Here is an 18,811-nt window from a genome sequence, read left to right as displayed (position 1 = left end):
TGACCCTGGAATATATCTAATTAGATTTTCTTCTGGAATGGTGGATGCAAATTTTCACTCTGTGAAATTCAGTTGATTCTAGGAAGATAAAGCAGAAGATTAGAGGATAACAGAGCTTGAAAATGTGAATTTGATTTACTTTCTTTACAGACAAAGCAGGGTATAAAAGATTTTTCTTCTGTATTTAGATAATCTTATTTTCCCTTTCTTATGCTAATCTCATTTTCTAAAATATCATGTCTTCCAGTGCGTACACTTTGGCATGAGTTAATAAAAGACAGTTAGATGATCCTACTATAACAAATTCTTTAACCAGAAGAGCTTGTAAATTTATCCTAGTACTACACAGTCTATCTGTTAGACTGTAGCTTTTTCACTAAAAGGAAATCTTAGGTAAAGTTGACATAGAGTTCATTTTATATATCCACCAGTGAATTGATAGTTCCCTTTATTACAACTGCTAGAAAATTAGCTTTCAGAAATGTATTGGAGTAGGACTTCTTCAGGTTTTGGACCCATATGATTTGTAGACAAATCGGGCAGCTATAAATGAAATCTGCTATTCCATCTTCTCATATCAAATGGCATACATATATCCTGCAAGTTTACCTCCATTTATAGAATGAATATATTTTTTAGGTTAAAAGAGTAAACTGGAAAATACTTCTTGTCTTAACAATAGACTTTGTCTTTCTCAAGTTACATGCCATATCGTGTCTAAATAAGAGCATTTTATGTTTAAACATAAGTGAAAGTGAACAGGAGTCCTCCAGCACTAGCTCATAAGCCTGTACATCGTGGACTAACAATATTCATACATGAGGCTTGTGGCAGACTGATGCAAGACCATTGCCACTGCAGTATCTGTCTTTCCCATACACACACAGGCATGATTCCCCAGTGTCTCTCTCTCCAGCAATTCAAGTCCTCCTCTGTAATATGGCCTAATCCATTCCTGTCCCTTTTTAGCCACCCATTTCCAGTCCTTTGTGTATGCCCTACACATTTCCTTCTGCAAGAGGTCCTTTGGCTGATTTTCAAAGCCGCACACCTGACAAACGTCCAGCCAGGCTATTCCTGGTGGTTGGGCAATCTTTTGCTGCAGAATAGTGTGTGTAATGGGAATGGATGGATAGTTGCCACTCCCTTCATGGCTGGATTAGTTTGGCTTCTCAGCTCCCTCCCATTGCTAATTTAAGGAAAGGTCTAGAAATCTATTATCTGGAGCTTTTACCTCTCTGTGACCTGAGCTGAGTAGAAAACTATCTAGAAAAAAAACATGTGTAATCTTTCTTTCCTGAGGAAACTCAGCTAAAAATGAAGCATAAGAATAGAAAATACTTGGCTCCAGTGTAACTTGGTGTTGACCTTTAATTTAAGCAGGTTTTTACTTATTCAGATGTTTGCTTTCTACATTTACTCGAGTCTACTGGAAAAAAGTGACCTTGTCCCCTCATAGCCCATCAGTACTCTTGATCTGATGCAAAATGTGTTTCATACATCCAAAAGGCTCAGCCAAGGTGAGGAAAACGTGTGAAAGAACATCCTGTTTATGGAAAAAGTTAACAGTCTGGTACCATGGGATTCTCTGCGGTGTTTAAAATATACCTGAAAACTGTAGCAAGGTGACAATATTTTCCTAGCTAAGGCCTTTTTAAAATATGACCCCTGTCTTAAGCTGCGCTGATGAAGTGAGATTTTCTGTGTGTTAGGAAGTGTTTTTTTAGAGGCTTTCTTTCTTTCTTTCTTGGCTTCTTTATAAGCCAGTCAAGACCAAAGCATATATAGACTTAAGAGATTTTGAGTATTAAATATATGAATATCTCCATCTGAACAAAACCTCATAATGGCAGCAAAAATTCTTTCTTCTGTCCAGCTATACTGTGACCTCTAGAGAACTTTACAAAAAGAAATAATTGTTATAAGAATAGTTTCTTGTAAAGGTTTACTCAAAGTGCATATGTGAGCTTATTAGTTATTCGCATATACAGATTCATATGTCTCTTTAGCAGAGGAAAAGTGAAACAGAATAGTGTTAATAGGACTAAAAAAAAAAAAGTAATATTCCTCCATCTAGACTAAAAAAAGCTTTTTACCCTTAAATTCTAAATTGATGTCTGAATATTTTCAAATAGAGCAGTAATTTCTACAATTATGATTCATTCTGTGAAATAGAACGGTATTGTCCTTATATGTATAGATCATAGTAAGTTGATACCTGTCCATGGAAGAGGAAAATATCAAGCTTATTAGATAGCCATAAGATGTATGTTTGAATAATACTGCCTCTTCCTGCTGTACTTTTTTTTTAGAATAAATAGTTTCAATCTTTTATGTCTACATAATAGAATGTTTTATTTATTTATTTATTTTCAGCGATAACCATGAAATACTGCATTATGTGATGTAGCTTCTATTTTAAACATGCTTATTGCTGGGCCTGTTTCGACGGGTTGGCAAATGCACCATAGGTCTGTATCAGCATAGATTTCCCATAGGCAAAGCTCTGTATGTTCAAAAATTCTTGGAAAACTGCTTCCATCAGCCAGTTCATACTCTGTAGTGTCAGGTTTCAGTCACACTCAGTATGCATACAAAGCAAATATAGCCAGCAAGATAAATTAAAATTTTAGATAAGAAAAATTGTTTCAAGAAGTTATAAGTGTAGCTGTGTAATTCTAGTATTGTAGCTTAAAGAAAAGGTGTTACATACTGTATCTAAAGAAATAATATGTGCACATTGAAAAATAAGGCATTTACCTTACTGCAGGTAGCAACATATGTTATTTGTTCTACAGGAACATTCTTCACCATTTTTTATGGTTTACATATTAGACTGATTAACTCACAGAATTCTTTAGAAATTTCTAAATAAAATTTACTATAAAAATTGCTGTATGTGAATGATAAATTGGGAGTCAAATAACACTAACTCAAATTTGAGTATTTTAATGACATGTCTAGATTAAGCTTTACCAAAAAAAAAAAAAATGGTATGCTCTGAAATAAACTTTCTTTATATTCAGGATGAAGATTGGGCTTTCATTTACAACATTATACCCTATAAGTTAAAAGAACAGAGAAAAATAGATTACTTCTTTTTAATAAAAATCAAAATTAAATGACTTTGTTTCTCAAGGTAAAAGTCGTACTGAAAAGGAAAGCAAAGCCAGTGTTTTTTATTAAAGACAATCCTTTCTGTTTTGTTATGGCTTTAGGTTGCTTTTTGGCTTCTTTGTGTGTGTGTGTGTGTGTCTTTTTATGCTGATGCAATTGTTTTGCAGACGGTTAGAACAAAATTCAATCAAGGTCATACCTCCTGGAGCTTTCTCACCATATAAAAAGCTTCGAAGAATGTAAGTACCTGGTATTTTAGTTTTATTATTTTATCTATTTTATATAGAGATATAGATATGTAGATATATCTAAATAGATTTAGATATAGATATGTATACATGCATACATATATATATATGTATATATATACATATATATATATATATAAAAAATCAGTTCAAGATCATACAGAGGAACTTCCATCAATGTGTGAGTATTTAAGAAAGTTTGACTGCTGGAAGATTAACAGATATAACAGCGTGATTAGTTATACCATATAGCATCTTTGTTCCATTAATAACGTTTTTTTTTGTTTGTTTTGGTTTTGTTTTAACCAAGCATTAAAATTATTTATTATGGTTTTGCATAAAAGCAACACGTTGCTGTAGTCAACATAAAAAGATAAAATCATTGGGGATATGCCACTGTCATTTTGGAATATTTTTGAGGCTGTATAGTCCCATGGTCATTTCAAACAAAAAAGTGTTTATAAAAGGTACTTAAGCAATTCGGAAGCGTATGTTTTTCAGTCGTCTTTTTTTTTTCAAGCATATGAAAGATCTATTTTTAATCATGCATTTTGTTTCAGTTTACTATCAATTTTGGTGGTTTTATATTCAAATTCTTCAGCAGTGTCTCACATAAGTATTTTAATTTCTCTCTCTCTCTTCCACAGCTAATTCTAATTATGAATTATTGTAATGTTTGCTATTTTAAAAATAGCTTGAATTAATTGAAGCAACTTTCATTTATTTCAGTGACCTGAGCAATAACCAGATCTCTGAAACAGCTCCAGATGCTTTCCAGGGCTTACGTTCACTCAATTCACTGTAGGTATCTGTTTGACATGTGGAAACAGAAGCTAATTTCTCATACTCTTATACTGAAGTTATTTTGGATTTTTAGCTCTGCAGGATTTTTATATAAATTCAATCAATACTGAAAGCTGTAAAAATAATTTCAGAATGTTAGAGTGATAATTGAATATTGTATCACAACTGGACATTAAAAAAACGTATGTTTTCTTTTAAATATGTTCATGGCAGAGTTGAAGGAAATCAAAGAGTTTGTTTATTCCCCAGTTAGTTTTTATTCTTAAAAACAGCAATCCACTTACAGAGGTCCCTTGGTAAGGCTGCGCACAGTGAGGTGCTGGTTCTGCTGAGAGATCTTTGTGTGGCATGTCTTTGGGAAAATATGTGATCCTGCCATCTCACAGTACCACAGGGATCTTGCAAGTATTAAGTCACTGCTGTTAAATTCCCTTCAGGAAAATTGAAAAATTATTATTATTATTATATTCAAAATTGCATTGTATATAAACTTCATAATAACAGCTTTGTTTGCTTTTTTATTTCCTGGTACAGTGTCCTTTATGGCAATAAAATTACAGAACTTCCAAAAGGCTTATTTGAAGGACTCTTTTCTCTGCAATTGCTGTGAGTATTTATTTAATATTTACTCTATTTGGGGGTAACCCAGAAGGGCAGACTTGGTAAGAGTAATGCCTGGAGAAGAACTAGCAGGAAATCCTGTGCGTAAGATCAGAGTATAATAAAAACAAATTATGTTAAAGTGAGATGTGGTAGGCCAGCTTGCCATTCATCCACAGATATTTCAGTTAATGTCTCAGCCTAAAATAAATACAATTGAAACTATTATCTTCTTTGGAATTTATAATGATAAAGTGTATAACATGACACTGTCTTGTGATGTAAATACTAAATAGTGTGTATAAAGTTGTAGGTGAGATACGGTAGAAACGTTTGGATGATTTATATACAAATAATAGGTAGTGGAAGTATTATGTAGTTTAGTTTTACCCATGTAAGAACAGAGTTACAGTAAGTTTCATTGATGACTTTTAATATTTTTTGAGACTCTTCAGTGTATAATTCTTTGACTCTATGAACTCCAGCTGCTGTTTCTTTTAACAGTTCAGAAACTCCCATGTGTAATCTTGTAAACCATTTCTATTTGGAGTTAATATTGGGAGTAAAGAGGAATGTCATGGTGATATGTTTATCAAATATTGTCAAGATTAAGTAGAAAAGGCTGTTGTATTGTGTGACACAGATTTGTGAAACAGGCCATAAAACAACTAATAGTGCTTTTGGAAGACATTGTCCCAGAATCCTTGACTTGTTAATTTGAAGACCGGTGAATTTAGGAAATGGCTTCTTCCCATTTAGTTAGAAGCATTTAATGTCCAGATTTTATAGTTGATGATTGGCTAAATGTCTTTTATTAATAACTCATTGAGAATGGAGAAAAAACAAACAAAAAAAAGGGAATTCAAGATTCAGCACCACCTAGAGGTTTAACATTTTTATTTATTTTAGTCAGAAACCAAATGTCGGGGGTGGTGGTGGGGGGTGTTTCTGTTTGCTTTTAAAGAGAATTTAGTTACAAAAACATATTTCAGATGAAAAAAAAAAAAAAAAACAAAGAAGGGACATATCTGAACTTTTGTTTATTCTATATTAAGAATAAGTCCATAGCTTGATGTATTGTCTATGCAAAATATTTTAAGAAAATTTCTGCTTGCGTGATGAAACTGTTTATCAAAGCATTGATTTTCAAATCCACCATTCCATCTGGCTGCAAATGGGAAAAAATAATATTTTGTTAGAAAAATGCAACTAATTGAATGTCAAAATTATTTTCTTTTCAAAAGCATGAAGGAATTGGTTTAAATTGACTTGTTTATTTTAGCTTTAGAAGTCTGGGGGGTACAGGGAAGAAAAGGTTTCCTTTGAAGATGAAGAATAAGGATCCAAGACAAATTTGGATATATTCCATGCCACCAGTTTTACTACAACTCTGTTAATGCGGCAGCATGCTGATTAGTAACATATAATTAAAAGTGCCACTGCACATCTCTTCCAGCTAATGAACACAGTGTTCAGTTCCTTTTTTGTTTGTTTGTTTATTTGGCAAAAGGAACTAGTTTTCCTTGCAGATACTTGATTTTTTGAGCTTGTTTCTTTGCACAGACAAATAACACATGCATAAGTTCTGCCAGCACATACAATGAATGTGATTGTAGCTGAATAAACCTGCCCATTTCAACTGCAAGGTGCAAAAATTTCAAAATAATTTTAGAGCACCTAAGTAAGATATTTCAATTCACTGAAGTGCCTTATATCATTGTCAATATTTGTTCCTGCATTTCTTGCTCTGGTTATAAAACGAGTACAAAGAATTATCTGTGAAAAATGTTGAATCTTCATTGACACTGAAAAAAATCTTTTATTTTATAATTGTCTTCCTTTAAACAGATTATTAAATGCCAACAAGATAAATTGCCTGCGAGTTGATGCTTTTCAAGATCTGCACAACCTGAATCTCCTTTCTTTGTATGACAACAAGCTTCAGACCATTGCAAAAGGCACCTTCTCACCTCTACGTGCAATTCAGACCTTGTATGTATGCTTTTGTTTATGGTCATCTTTGGTATGACTTCATATTCTACAATGTACTCAAAATATCAGAAACTGCTGAGACTAAAGGGAAATAATGTGTGAAATTATTATTTTTTTCTTCATGAAAGGCATTTGGCTCAGAACCCATTTATCTGTGACTGCCATCTGAAGTGGCTGGCGGATTATCTTCATACAAACCCCATTGAGACCAGTGGTGCCCGCTGCACCAGCCCCCGCCGTCTGGCAAACAAAAGGATTGGACAGATCAAAAGCAAGAAATTCCGCTGCTCAGGTAATTTTCTTAGTTCAGCTGCTATTTTTCTTTTATTGGCAAAACCAGTGGTTATAGAAGTTCTAATGAAGGCAGCTGGCTCTCTACAGAATTATTAAATGTTACAAAATCTTTTTTAGTTCTTCAGCCGAAGGGGGGGAAGTCATGGAAGTCATAGCCTATTGGATCACGGAACATTACTACAGTTAACACATTTGGCACTATTTCTGAGTAGCATTAAATCTAACAAAGAAATGCAGTATATAATACTTCAGAATGCAATGCTGAAGTTATTTGCTACAAGCATCACTGACATAAATCATTTTGTAAAATTTCCACAAGGCTCTGGAGTACACGAAAGATCTAAAAATTTCTAGCTAAATATGGAAACATGACATATTCATTTTATACAGGGAGCTTACCTCATACTGAAATTTACTGTTTTCTTTTTCTAATCTTATTCCATTTCCTACTTACATTTCTCTAAGTCCTTAACTTTTGTCATATGGTATCCAGCTGTTCCAGGTGCATTTCACATTCTACAATTTATTCACTCTCAAGTGCAAATACCAGATGAGAACTGTTTGTTATCCATGTTCCGGATACATTTATGACTATTCACACTTTGTTGTTTATCAGTTCTTGTTGTGAATACACATTTTTTCACTTAATTATCTGTAGTTAACTGTAGTCCATACTTATCTAATAAAACTCATTCTTTGCTTGCTGACATTCAGGTGCATCTTCTATTTTTTTCTCTTTATTTAGCTAAAGAACAGTATTTCATTCCAGGTAGGTTTGGCTCTGCAGTAAGATTGACTAACTGCAGATACTCTCTCCCTTTCCTCCCAAAAGCAAAGTTTGTTATAGCTTTTAGGAAACTGATGCATGTATATTAACAATAGCGAATACCTGTAGCTAGACATAGCTTTCCTTTGTAGATTACTAGTAGTTCTGATTTCTGAATATGAGAGCTTAGCATGCAGCTCCATTTACATTTTGTCTCACAAATTTGCACACAACTTACCAAAATTATACCCTTGCTTAAATTATGTAGAAGGTTGCACCTGCTAGTTCATATTTCAATTGACACCTTTACTTACCTTGTACCTTGCCTTTTCTGCCACTACTGTTTTTAAAATGTAGCTCCTGAGCTGCTTTTAAATACAGGAGTCCATACTACTGTCAAAGAGCTAGTACAACTTAAAATAAATTCTACAAATGAAAGTTTTCTTGCCTTGCTTTCATGCTCTACACCGTCTGCAGCTACTGCTTGCTCACTCTCCTTGTGTTTGTGAAATCACAGTGGAACGCTTATAAAAGAAAGCTAATATTCATTAAAGGCATTCTGTGGTGACACATGAGTCACAACTAATCAAAAATGTTTTCCATTAAAGAAAATATTACTTTAGATTTGGGGTGAAACAGTAATTTACACACTGATTAAAGCTACAGAAAGCCTATGATATTTTCAGATTAACTGATGTTGGCCCTAGCTCTTTGAAATATGTTTCTTTATTTATTTTACCTTGCTTGTCAGGTGTGTGCACTGATTTCTTAATTAAAAAAAAATGCACTTGCATTATTTTCCTAACAGATTACAAATAATGTATTGGCAAAATAAACAAGGGCATAATGAATCTATTGATGAATTACAGTATGTGATCTGCAAGCAGGGTTTTCTGCCATAGTTTAATATCCAGACAAATATCTACAATAATTGATTATGACACCAGTGCACTTGTTCTTCCAAGTACTACAGGTATATTGTCATTCTGCAGTGTCTGAAGTACTGATTTATTGATTGGTCTTAGTCCTCGTCTTTTAAACTGCTATGTTTAACAGCTCTTCTCCTAATGCTGTGTGATGAGTTACTTAAATTTGCAGCAATTATGTGAGCTCTCCATGCCTTCATACTAATATGTTGGTTAGAATATGAAGAAAAGACAAACTGAAATACAAAATAAGGCAGCAATTTTTCAGGATTGGCAGCTGCAAAAAATGTGTTTTAAAGCAGCATAAAACAGGGATACAGTTTCTCAAACCTGTAGTTACCACTCAATTTCTTAATGAGTACAACAGCTGTATTCCTGCCACAGAGTGACTTCTACTCAACCTTGCCAGCACAAATTTTGTGTCTGAGTTAGAACTGCTTTCTTGCCAGCAAATGTCTTCACAGCCTGTTTATAATATGGCCACACATGCAGTTTAGGTTTGTTTACGTACACTTAAAAAAATGCTATTCCTGAAAAAAAAATAAATAAATAAAATCATTCTAAAAGTGCAGCTACAGACTTGCTTCTTGAAATACACTTCGTGTGCTTTCTCTTTCCATCAGGATATCAGGGAGATGCTGCATGAAATTCTTTCAGTTGTTGAAGATCTTATCCCTGAATATTTTAGTTTTTTACTTTGAACTACTAATAGTGATTTATTCTGGACACAGAAGAAAAAAAAAGTATTTGTAGCCTTGCTCATGAGTATTACAAAATGCTAAAAATACTTCTCTATGCTTCAGTAAATACAGTAAAAATATTAACATTTCTTTAAAAAGTCAAGTCTATTTTTAATATTTTTAAAAATATGTTATAGTGAGATCTTGCTCTGTAGATACTAGGAATTCCTTATAGAATTTCAGTATATTAATTTGGAAGACTAAATGTTAAACAAATATTAAATCGTGAATTTAGAAAAGTAGTTTATCTGCTAGCTCATAGAAATATTCCAACTAGCTATATCATATGTGTTACTTAGATATTTGCAAATGCTAGACATAATAATAAATGACAACTGCTTTTTCTACCCTTGAGCTATCTGTTTCTCCCATGTTTCTTTGGTTTATTAAGTATTTTAAGTGGCATAGTGTGTATATATGTTCAAAGAAGAAGAACAGCTTCTAACAAACAGATTTGAAATAATGAAGAATAGTGCATGGGAGACATAATTTTCCTCCATGAAATTTGTAATTAACCCCAATTTTTTCTTCATTTTTTAATGCCACTTAAAATTAATTATTTTTTTTCTCTGCTGAAGATGGTACCCCTTAGCAACATCCCCTAATCAAACTAAAGTTAAGTAGGGAACATGAGAGCTTAGTTCATGTTTTTGTCTTAATTGGGATTACTCTGTCTTTCTTTCCTTCTTGGCTATCTTTACTTTTGCAGGAGTTCACCATTTTGGCTGTAAGTAAAGTTCAGTGTCTGAGCTAAATCACAATGTACCTCCCAGCCCTGATGCACCTTCTACTAGTCTCAGTCTTTTCACCTTTGTCCAGGAAGAACCCACAGGTCCTTTCAGCTTCTCTTTGTTTTCTTTGTCACCCACCCTCAGTTCCTTACTGGATGTTTTCTCCTGATCTGTTTAGGATGTTTTCTTTGACTGACTCTGGGAAATGGTGGAGGAAACTTTCAATGTGGTTCTTTTTCTTTCTTTCTTTCTTTCTTTCTTTTTTTTTTTTTTTTTTGTACATTAATTTAATCTGTGACAGTAATACTGTTACTGTGGCACTGGACATTCAGTGAAAAGAATGCCATGTCATGTAAGCAAGTATTAAACTTCAAATGCTTCTATAACTTATACCTACTCCTTCCTCTTTTCCCTTGCTCTTATCCTTGGCCTAATGGATGCAGTTTTGATAATGTAGCGAGATTTTCTGTTGTGCTTGATCTAACCATGTGGTTGTGAGGTATGAGTAAAACATGGTTCTGTCAAGCACCATGGAACGTCACGCAGCTTTCTACAGCATGGCATGCTGCTGAGGCTTAAGTCAGGATCACACATTTTTTAAAAATTAAAGCTGAAGATAAGACTTTCAATCTTATGTGTTTGAGATGATGTGGAGGGCTGGGACAATAAAAAAAAAATCACAGAGGTTAATGAAGTCCAGTCAACAATACAAATTTGTAACATGAGAAAGAGAAAAGGTGGCATTTATTCTTGATACTGTGAAAGAAAATAAATTCTAAAAGAATCAGTGGCATTTGTGTGATTAGCTATAAACAAGGCTAGATTGGCTGACAACACAATCAGCAGAAAGTACAGCTGTGAAAAGCTCAAGTTATGTTATCCTGTTATGTGAAATTGGTCATGGTTTCTTTTTCCAGCATATCTTAAGCCCCTATACTTAACCCTCTCTTGAAGCCCCTGTGTCTGTTCAGTATCACAAAGTTTATCATATACTTCCCAAGTTGCCCACTCATTATCTGCATTGCAGACATCTTTTCAACCTTCTCACAAGAAACAAATCTCCTACTTTATTGACTCAGTATTTGTATTTTGACTTGACTCTTCCACAGGCACTGAAGATTACAGATCCAAATTAAGTGGAGACTGCTTTGCAGATTTGGCTTGCCCTGAGAAATGTCGCTGTGAAGGGACCACAGTGGACTGCTCCAATCAGAAACTCAACAAAATACCTGATCACATCCCCCAGTACACAGCAGAGTTGTAAGTTGAACCCATAATAAAGCATTATTCGCTTAAGGAAAGGCCATCTAAAATTTTCAAATATGAAACCACAGCTTTACTTTTCTGAATAACAAAAGTTAACCTCTGTGTTGAATTTCAAAGGGCTAGATGTTAATAAAAATGAGTTATGCACCATTTCTGTACCATTAAGCCTTAAAAATTATGATAAGGTAACTATTCTACAGTGCCATTTTCCAGTACACAAACTACCCACTTGGAATTTTTGGAAAGGTGGTGGGATTTATTATGCTTTTTATTTTAACTACAATGTCAAGTAGGACATCCAGCAACCAGGGCTCCGTCTTAAAAAGCACTACCTAAGTGTTAAATAAAACAGAGCTGACTCTTGTTATGCAAAGCTCACATTATGTGTCAGGCAGGAGACCAGAGGAAGATAAACCAGACAAGACAGAGTTGGGTTAAGATGAGATAATAATATAATGAACAGAGATGAGCAGAAAAGATGTCACAGATTATTACTTGCTTAACAAGTGCCATATGGGAATGATCTGTAGGCATTACAACTGAAGCAGTATTCAAGGAGGGATTCAAAGATAAAATTAAGACAGCTTTACAAGCTTTTCCCATGTGCAAAGCACAGTGAAGGGAATGCAGAGAGATGCTTGAAGAATCAACAGAAAGGCAGGAGATGAAAGTGGCCATCACTGGCAGAGCAAAGAAAGGAGGAAATAGCTGTTTTTCTTGTAAGATTTAATGTAAAGAAGAAGGCAGAATGTTAAGGTGCAAAAGATGTACTTTGATTTGATGTAGTAGAGGGGGGGACAGAGATATGGAGACAGAAGTGCTGTGATCAAGTTCTGACCCACAAGGGTGAGAAGAGAAACAGTATGGCAAATATCTTCAAAGACAGTCTGCAGCTAGCATCAAAGCAACTGTACAGCAATGAATAATGAGACCATGGTTAGGGATTTTGAATGTCTGGATGGGAAAAGGAATTTGAAATTGAAATATTGTATAAATAGAGATGGAGATTTTTGTCTGACTGAGCTGGGAGAAGGAGTTGAACTCGGTGATGTTATAATTACAAATCTGAGTGGCAATTCTGATTGTACCTAGAATGATAGCAGATTCAAGAGAAAAAATGGCATATGTGGTAGAACCAAACTGTAGGTTTTGACCACATTTAAACTGTTGATTTCACTGTAAAGTTCAAAAGAAGACAAAAATACTCATCAAAATTATGTAACATGCTATAATATTTTGACATTTTATTCTTCAATTCAAGAATAAAAGCTGATGAAATGGGTATCAGTTCAGACTGTAGAAGGAGTACATAAAGTAACGGATGTAAAAATTATAGTTACTGAACCAAGAGATGAGAGTTGGAGTTGCTGAAGTGACAGGCATGCATTGTCTTGATTCTTAACAGGATTCCCATTTAATTCTCTCTGCTATGAATAAATAATACCCTTAATTTAGTGTTTTAGTCGTTGATTTTCCTATTCATTTATTTACATGTGGAAGATAAACTTTGGAGTGTTTTCTTTCTATAATTATGATCCATACATATTAAATTCAGAAGAAACAATGAAATCATCAAGCCTCATCTGCTGTATATCTTAAACTCTCTAATTTCAGGCAACAACAACAACAAAAAAATATGTTTGACTAAAAGATAATTCATGTCCGGTTACAGCACTTCTTTCAAAGAAGCATCCAGTCTTGTTTAAAGGTATCAGAGGATAAAAATGTACCATCTCCCTGAGAATGTTACAGAAGTTAATCAACTCCCTTCATCTATGTTAAAATCTTTTAAAATGAAAACATTACTTTCAATTAGAATCTGCCTCTCTTCAATTTCCATCATTGCTCCTTTTATATTTTTTGCTGAAAAAGAGCCCTTTTCTATCCAGTACTTCATCAAAGTAAGATGGTCTTCAACTTTAACAATCACTTCTCAACCTTCTTCTTGATAAGCTCTAGAGATTGTTCTTCAAGTCTTTTGATGCAAGAAAATTTTCAACAGTCTTGAAAGTATTTTAGAGGGGTAGTGAGATTATTTCTGCATTTTTAAACTTCTTCTAAAAATCCAATTACCATAGCTAAAGATATTCTTCTGGTATTTGACTCACTGATGAAACACATCTCTTCCCCTAATTTCCTCTTCTTATTCTTTGTCTTTTATACATTGACTTTGTTGCTCTGCTTGGGACTTCAGTCTAGTTCTAGGGTCACTCTGTGATTTCCAGCTCACTTACTGACATACATGAAAAGAACAGCTAGTTAACCTTTCTTTTCTTTTACTGACCAAATTTGTGAGAAAGATACTTGTGACATTAATGCTTCTCTAACAGTGAGGACAAAGGCTAGACTATTTTCTGCAGGGTATTGTTTAGAGCTGATACTCTTGGAGCTTGGAAACAAAGATCTAAAGCAAGGAAATGTCAAGATTTCATTAGATTTCTCTCGCAAACATTTTTTCTCAAATATATTGTCTGGAGATCTCCAATCTCTGTAGATCTCTAAAGTCCAGGCTTCTTTCCATCCCTTATCCCAGACGGTTTAGAAAGTAACAAGAATCCTGGAACCTCTAAGACAACATGGCTTTCAATCAGTAGAAGATAACATAAGGAACAAAATAAATATTTTCTTAGCCTGATATAAGAAAACATCTTCATTGGCAGCATCAAAATATATGGTATGGAATATGCAATTTAATGGACTAAAGATGACAAACTACTTTTATCTCTGTCATTCTAGAGATGATGTAGTGAAAAATATTGCTCTAGTCTACAGCTCAGGCAAATTTGTGATGCTTCTTTTAAATCTGTTTTTAGAATGTTATCTTGAAAATAATTTCTTCTTTCTGTACTCACATCAAATGGCAAACTTTGGTGTTTCAGCTCAACAAATTGCAAGGAACAACAGGAAAGTTTTCTGAAAAGGAGTTTGAAGGTGGTTTTTTTTTTTCCTCATCACAGTTTCTCCTAGCTGCTTATTTGGCCATATAAACTGGCTAGAGTATTGATTATATAGATTACAACAGTAAAAAAAAAACATATCAAAAAACTGTATCTTCAAACTAGTTTATTGTTAAAAAAAAAAAGAAAGAAAATAATAATACAGTTCAAGACAGATACTTGACTGTAAAAAGTGAAAAAATGTTTAAACAAGTCAAGTGCTAACCATTTCTATTTTGTTGCTTGCTCATAGTCTTCCAGAAAGCCTGTCTAATCTGCCACTGAAGCATTCGAGATAAAGTACAAGTCTGTAAATGAGTCCCAGAAATAAACTATTTTTCAGTCAGCATACTAATATATGAGAAAACAAGCATTTGATAAATTACTCAAGCCAGAGTCTCCAGAAGAAATTCTAGATAAAAGTAATTTTAGTCCTATATGTTCATTTTTTTAAAAATCATTGTACAATATCTGATGAAACACCAGATCCTAACAAGATAATACTTCATGGTTTTGAAGCCTACAGAATATCAATGCGGTACATAGCCTTCCAAGAATACTTAACTATTGTACCAAAATCTTGTCTATTGTGTTAACAAAACAGTGAAAAGCATCAAATGAAACTGAAAGCCAGAACATTTAGACATCATCATCAAATGCTTTTTTGTTTGCTTTTCTGTTTGGAGAATGGCATTTCAGTACTTTTCTTTGAATAAAACACATACAAGTATTTTTGAGATCATTTTCATGATCTGGTGATTGGCAGGTAGCAACTGTCATTATTACCTTTATCAGTGGAGCAATAGGCTCCAGAAAGATACCACCACATGTGGTAGTTTTCCAATAATCTGTGATAATTTTGATTCCTGGGTATGCAGTATCACTTACCACAATAATACAATGAAATCTTCTTGCACAAGTATTTAATAATTCCATATCTAAAGCCAGCAATCTCTAGCCATAGAAATGCCATGTGATCCATGTGGTCATTTTTCTGACCACAAACACATAGTTTGTAACTCTTGATGTCCCTTTTTTGTGGATCTGTCCTCAGTGATGATGCATGTATTGTGGTATCACCATAGGCACAAAGTCTGAGAGAAGATATGATTTGTGTTACAGTTTTAACCAAAGACAATACAGTGATTCAACTGATGCTTCTTTTCCATTATAGGAAAGCATAGAGAGACTTCTCAAATACTCAGAATCTTCAATATACATGGGCAATTCTTAAAATTGCTCTCTAATATCAAAAGTAGACTAACACTAGTTTAAATAAAATAAAAATTCAAATCCTAGATATTACATGTGGCAGGACTAATTAGCAGCACAAATTAAGATTGAGGAATAAGTAGGCAGTAGTTCAAGAAAAAAGGCTATTGTGATGTCATCATACATATTAAAGATGACTGAGTGCCACTTGGCACTGCTACGCATTTCATTTGGGGATGTATGTGCAGGAGTGTAGTAAGTTATATGAGGTAATTGTTTTGCAGTACATAACAGTAGTAAAATATTATCTGGAATGCTGTGTTACAGACTTCAGTTTTCACAGTGGATATGGATCACGTGGAAAAAAAATAAAGGAGTTAAAGAAAAAAAGAAGACTTATAAGGGAAAAGCTTGAGAGGTTGGCCCATGTGAACCTCATGAAGTTCAACAAGGCCAAGTGCAAGGACCTGCATCTAGGCCAGGGCAATCCCAAGCACAGATACAGGCTGGGCAGAGAATGGACTGAGAGCAGGCCCGAGGAGAGGGCCCTGGGGGTGTTCGTTGATGAGAAACCAACATAAGTCAGCAATGTGCACTTGCAGCCCAGAAAGCCAACCATATCCTGGGCAGCATCAAAAGCAGCATGGCCAGCAGGTTGAGGGAGGTGATTCTCCCCCTCTACTCTGTTCTCACAAGTACCCACCTGGAGTGCCATGTTCAGCTCTGGGGACCCCAGCAGAAGAAGGACATGAACCTTTTGGAGTTGAGTCCAGAGGAGGGCCACAAGGATGATCAAGGGGCTGGAGCACCTCTCCTATGAAGGCAGGCTGAGGAAGTTGGGGTTGTTCAGCCTGGAGAAGAGAAGGCTCTGGGGAGACCTTAGAGCAGCCTAGATGGGGCCTACGGGAAAGCTGGGGAGGGACTCTGTCGGGGATTGGAGTGATAGGACAAAGGGGAATGGCTTTAAACTAAAAGAGGGTAGATTCAGATTAGATATTAGGAAGAAATTCTTTACTATGAGAGTGGTGAGGCACTGGAACAGGTTGCCCAGAAAAGCTCTGGATGCCCCATCCCTGGCAGTGTTCAAGGCCAGGTTGGATGGGGCTTTGAGCAACCTGGTCTAGTGGGAGGTGTCCCTGCCCATGGCAGGGGGGCTGGAATTAGATGGTCTTTAACGTGTCCCTTACAACTCAAACCACTCTATGGTCTATGAAAAATGAAAGGATTGAATGCATTTGTGTGAAAGAAACTTTAGGGACAGATATACTAACTTATTTTTAATATGTAAAAGTTTGTTGGAAATAAGAAGAAATTGCCTTTTTCTAGTGGGGTTAGAATCATTTGCAGAAGAGTACAGCAAGGAAGAATTGTTAGAATTAATAGATGTCTTCACAAGCAAGTCATTCTATCAGATGATATAGCACTTGAAAATTATTTGAAAATGTCAGCTTTTATAGAATGTTTGTTGTTTCTGTTTTTTCTGCTGTTCGTTGTTTCACAGAAAAAAAAAAGAGGCAATTTACAATGATGATTTTGCTTTGTTAATTGCTGCTGTGCAAGGATTTATTTGATATGGTCCCAATATCACATTAAGTCATCCAGCTGATTTTCAGAACTGGTAACATTTTTTTAAATTCATATCTGTTGTACTTCAGTATAGTATACAAAAGTTCTATGTATATCCAAAACCGTCTTCCAGTCTTCTCTCAGTTTGGTTCTGTGCCGAAACTATTGTACTGCCATACCTTCAGATTTACAACCTTAATTTCCCTTTTGGCTATCACTGAATGTGAGCAGGAAGGAAGGATGAACAAGCAGCTTTCTCCTGTTTTCTAAGTTGATTTTATTATTATTATTATTATTATTGTTTTAATCTTTTCTTGCAATAAGGTAATTCTGAAAAGCATTCTGGTTTAGGGCTTATGTTAAATTCCATTTCACAGTGATTTTTTTCAGTCATCTCTTTTCCTTCCTATTTAAGATCTCTAAATAACAGCTAGAAAAACATGCTTCCTTAATAAAAAGACTCCATTAAAACATATAGTGTCCAAGACTTATAATTTCCATTTTCTTTTCAAGAGAGGAAATAGAGGACACTGGGTCAGGGCACATATTTTTTGAAATATAGATGGTCCCCTAACCCAGCAGCCACTAAAGGTACACTATACTAGAACAACCTTGATATCTGGGCAGGAAAGATAAAAATCCACATAATCTTTCAGGCTAGTGTCTGTTGCTCGTAGTATAGCCTCTTGTTACAAAGCAACACTTAATGATTTCTTGCACAATTTCTGTGTTCGGTTTAGTGGTCAGAAGATAAACCATGGTCAGAGAAGTGTTTTTAAATTCTTCGGAAGACCTATGCACTGTGTTACAGTCCATATTCCAGAGAAGCAATGAGCATACAGTAATTATTTCCTTCTTGTAAATTGTGTACTTTGAGCACCTCCAGATGTTTGGCAGACCCCACCTGACATCCTTTAAAGAACAGTAAACTAGTCTTCAGTGGCTTATATGTATTTCTTAAATATTTTTATTTATAAATTGCCATGGAACCCTTCCCTAGCTATATTTTTGTTTTTCTGCCCTTAAAAGGAAAATTAAAAACATCTTAGATTTCTCTGCAGTTTTAGTTGTATGGTACTTTGTGATCTGTTTTTGATTCCATATGTCTTATGTATTTCTAATTTTAACTAATGAGAATGTCTCATTAATGTCATTCATGGGAATTATTGGAATTAGAAATGTCAGTATATACTGAATTGTTCTTTAGCTACCAGTTGAATACCAGCTATTCAGTTAAACCATTCTGAAGAGCTCCCTTAGTGAGGAACATTCTGTACCAATGGCTGAATATTTTTTTCTGAAATTGATGTCATTTCTTGTAGGCGACTCAATAACAATGAATTTTCAGTCCTGGAAGCTACTGGAATCTTTAAGAAGCTTCCTCAACTGCGTAAAATGTAAGTGCAACTTCATTGACCTTGTCTATTCAGATAGCATGTTAACTACCTGCTATGTTTCCTTTGATAGTTTTCATCTCTGAAAGACTCTGTATGGTCTAATCAAAAATCAAGAATGGGTTTAAATGAATCACTGAGGTAGATCAGAGATGTCAGTTCTTCTCTATGGGACTAGACATTCCCAGTAACAACTTCTCATGGTATAGCTCAAGCACC

The 18,811-nt window shown here is 34.7% G+C and overlaps 1 protein-coding gene across 11 annotated transcripts in view; it reads left to right on the top strand.

Moving 5' to 3' along the window:
- Positions 1-18,811, top strand: part of SLIT2 (slit guidance ligand 2) — a 263,097-nt gene that overhangs the window by 184,640 nt on the left and 59,646 nt on the right. For 7 of the 11 annotated variants that reach the window (XM_083833918.1, XM_083833911.1, XM_083833919.1 and 4 more), the window contains exons 10-17: positions 3,285-3,356; positions 4,095-4,166; positions 4,704-4,775; positions 6,618-6,761; positions 6,890-7,053; positions 7,801-7,824; positions 11,328-11,478; positions 18,521-18,595. In XM_083833918.1, coding sequence (XP_083690044.1) covers positions 3,285-3,356; positions 4,095-4,166; positions 4,704-4,775; positions 6,618-6,761; positions 6,890-7,053; positions 7,801-7,824; positions 11,328-11,478; positions 18,521-18,595 — 774 coding nt within the window. The remainder of the gene's footprint in view (positions 1-3,284; positions 3,357-4,094; positions 4,167-4,703; positions 4,776-6,617; positions 6,762-6,889; positions 7,054-7,800; positions 7,825-11,327; positions 11,479-18,520; positions 18,596-18,811) is intronic. The other 4 variants (XM_083833914.1, XM_083833912.1, XM_083833916.1 and 1 more) reach the window with 1 other exon arrangement.

This window comes from Anser anser (genome assembly GCF_964211835.1).
Source record: "Anser anser genome assembly, chromosome: 4".
In the NCBI taxonomy this organism is placed as follows: domain Eukaryota; kingdom Metazoa; phylum Chordata; class Aves; order Anseriformes; family Anatidae; genus Anser; species Anser anser.
This window is presented reverse-complemented; position numbering and strand designations above follow the sequence as displayed.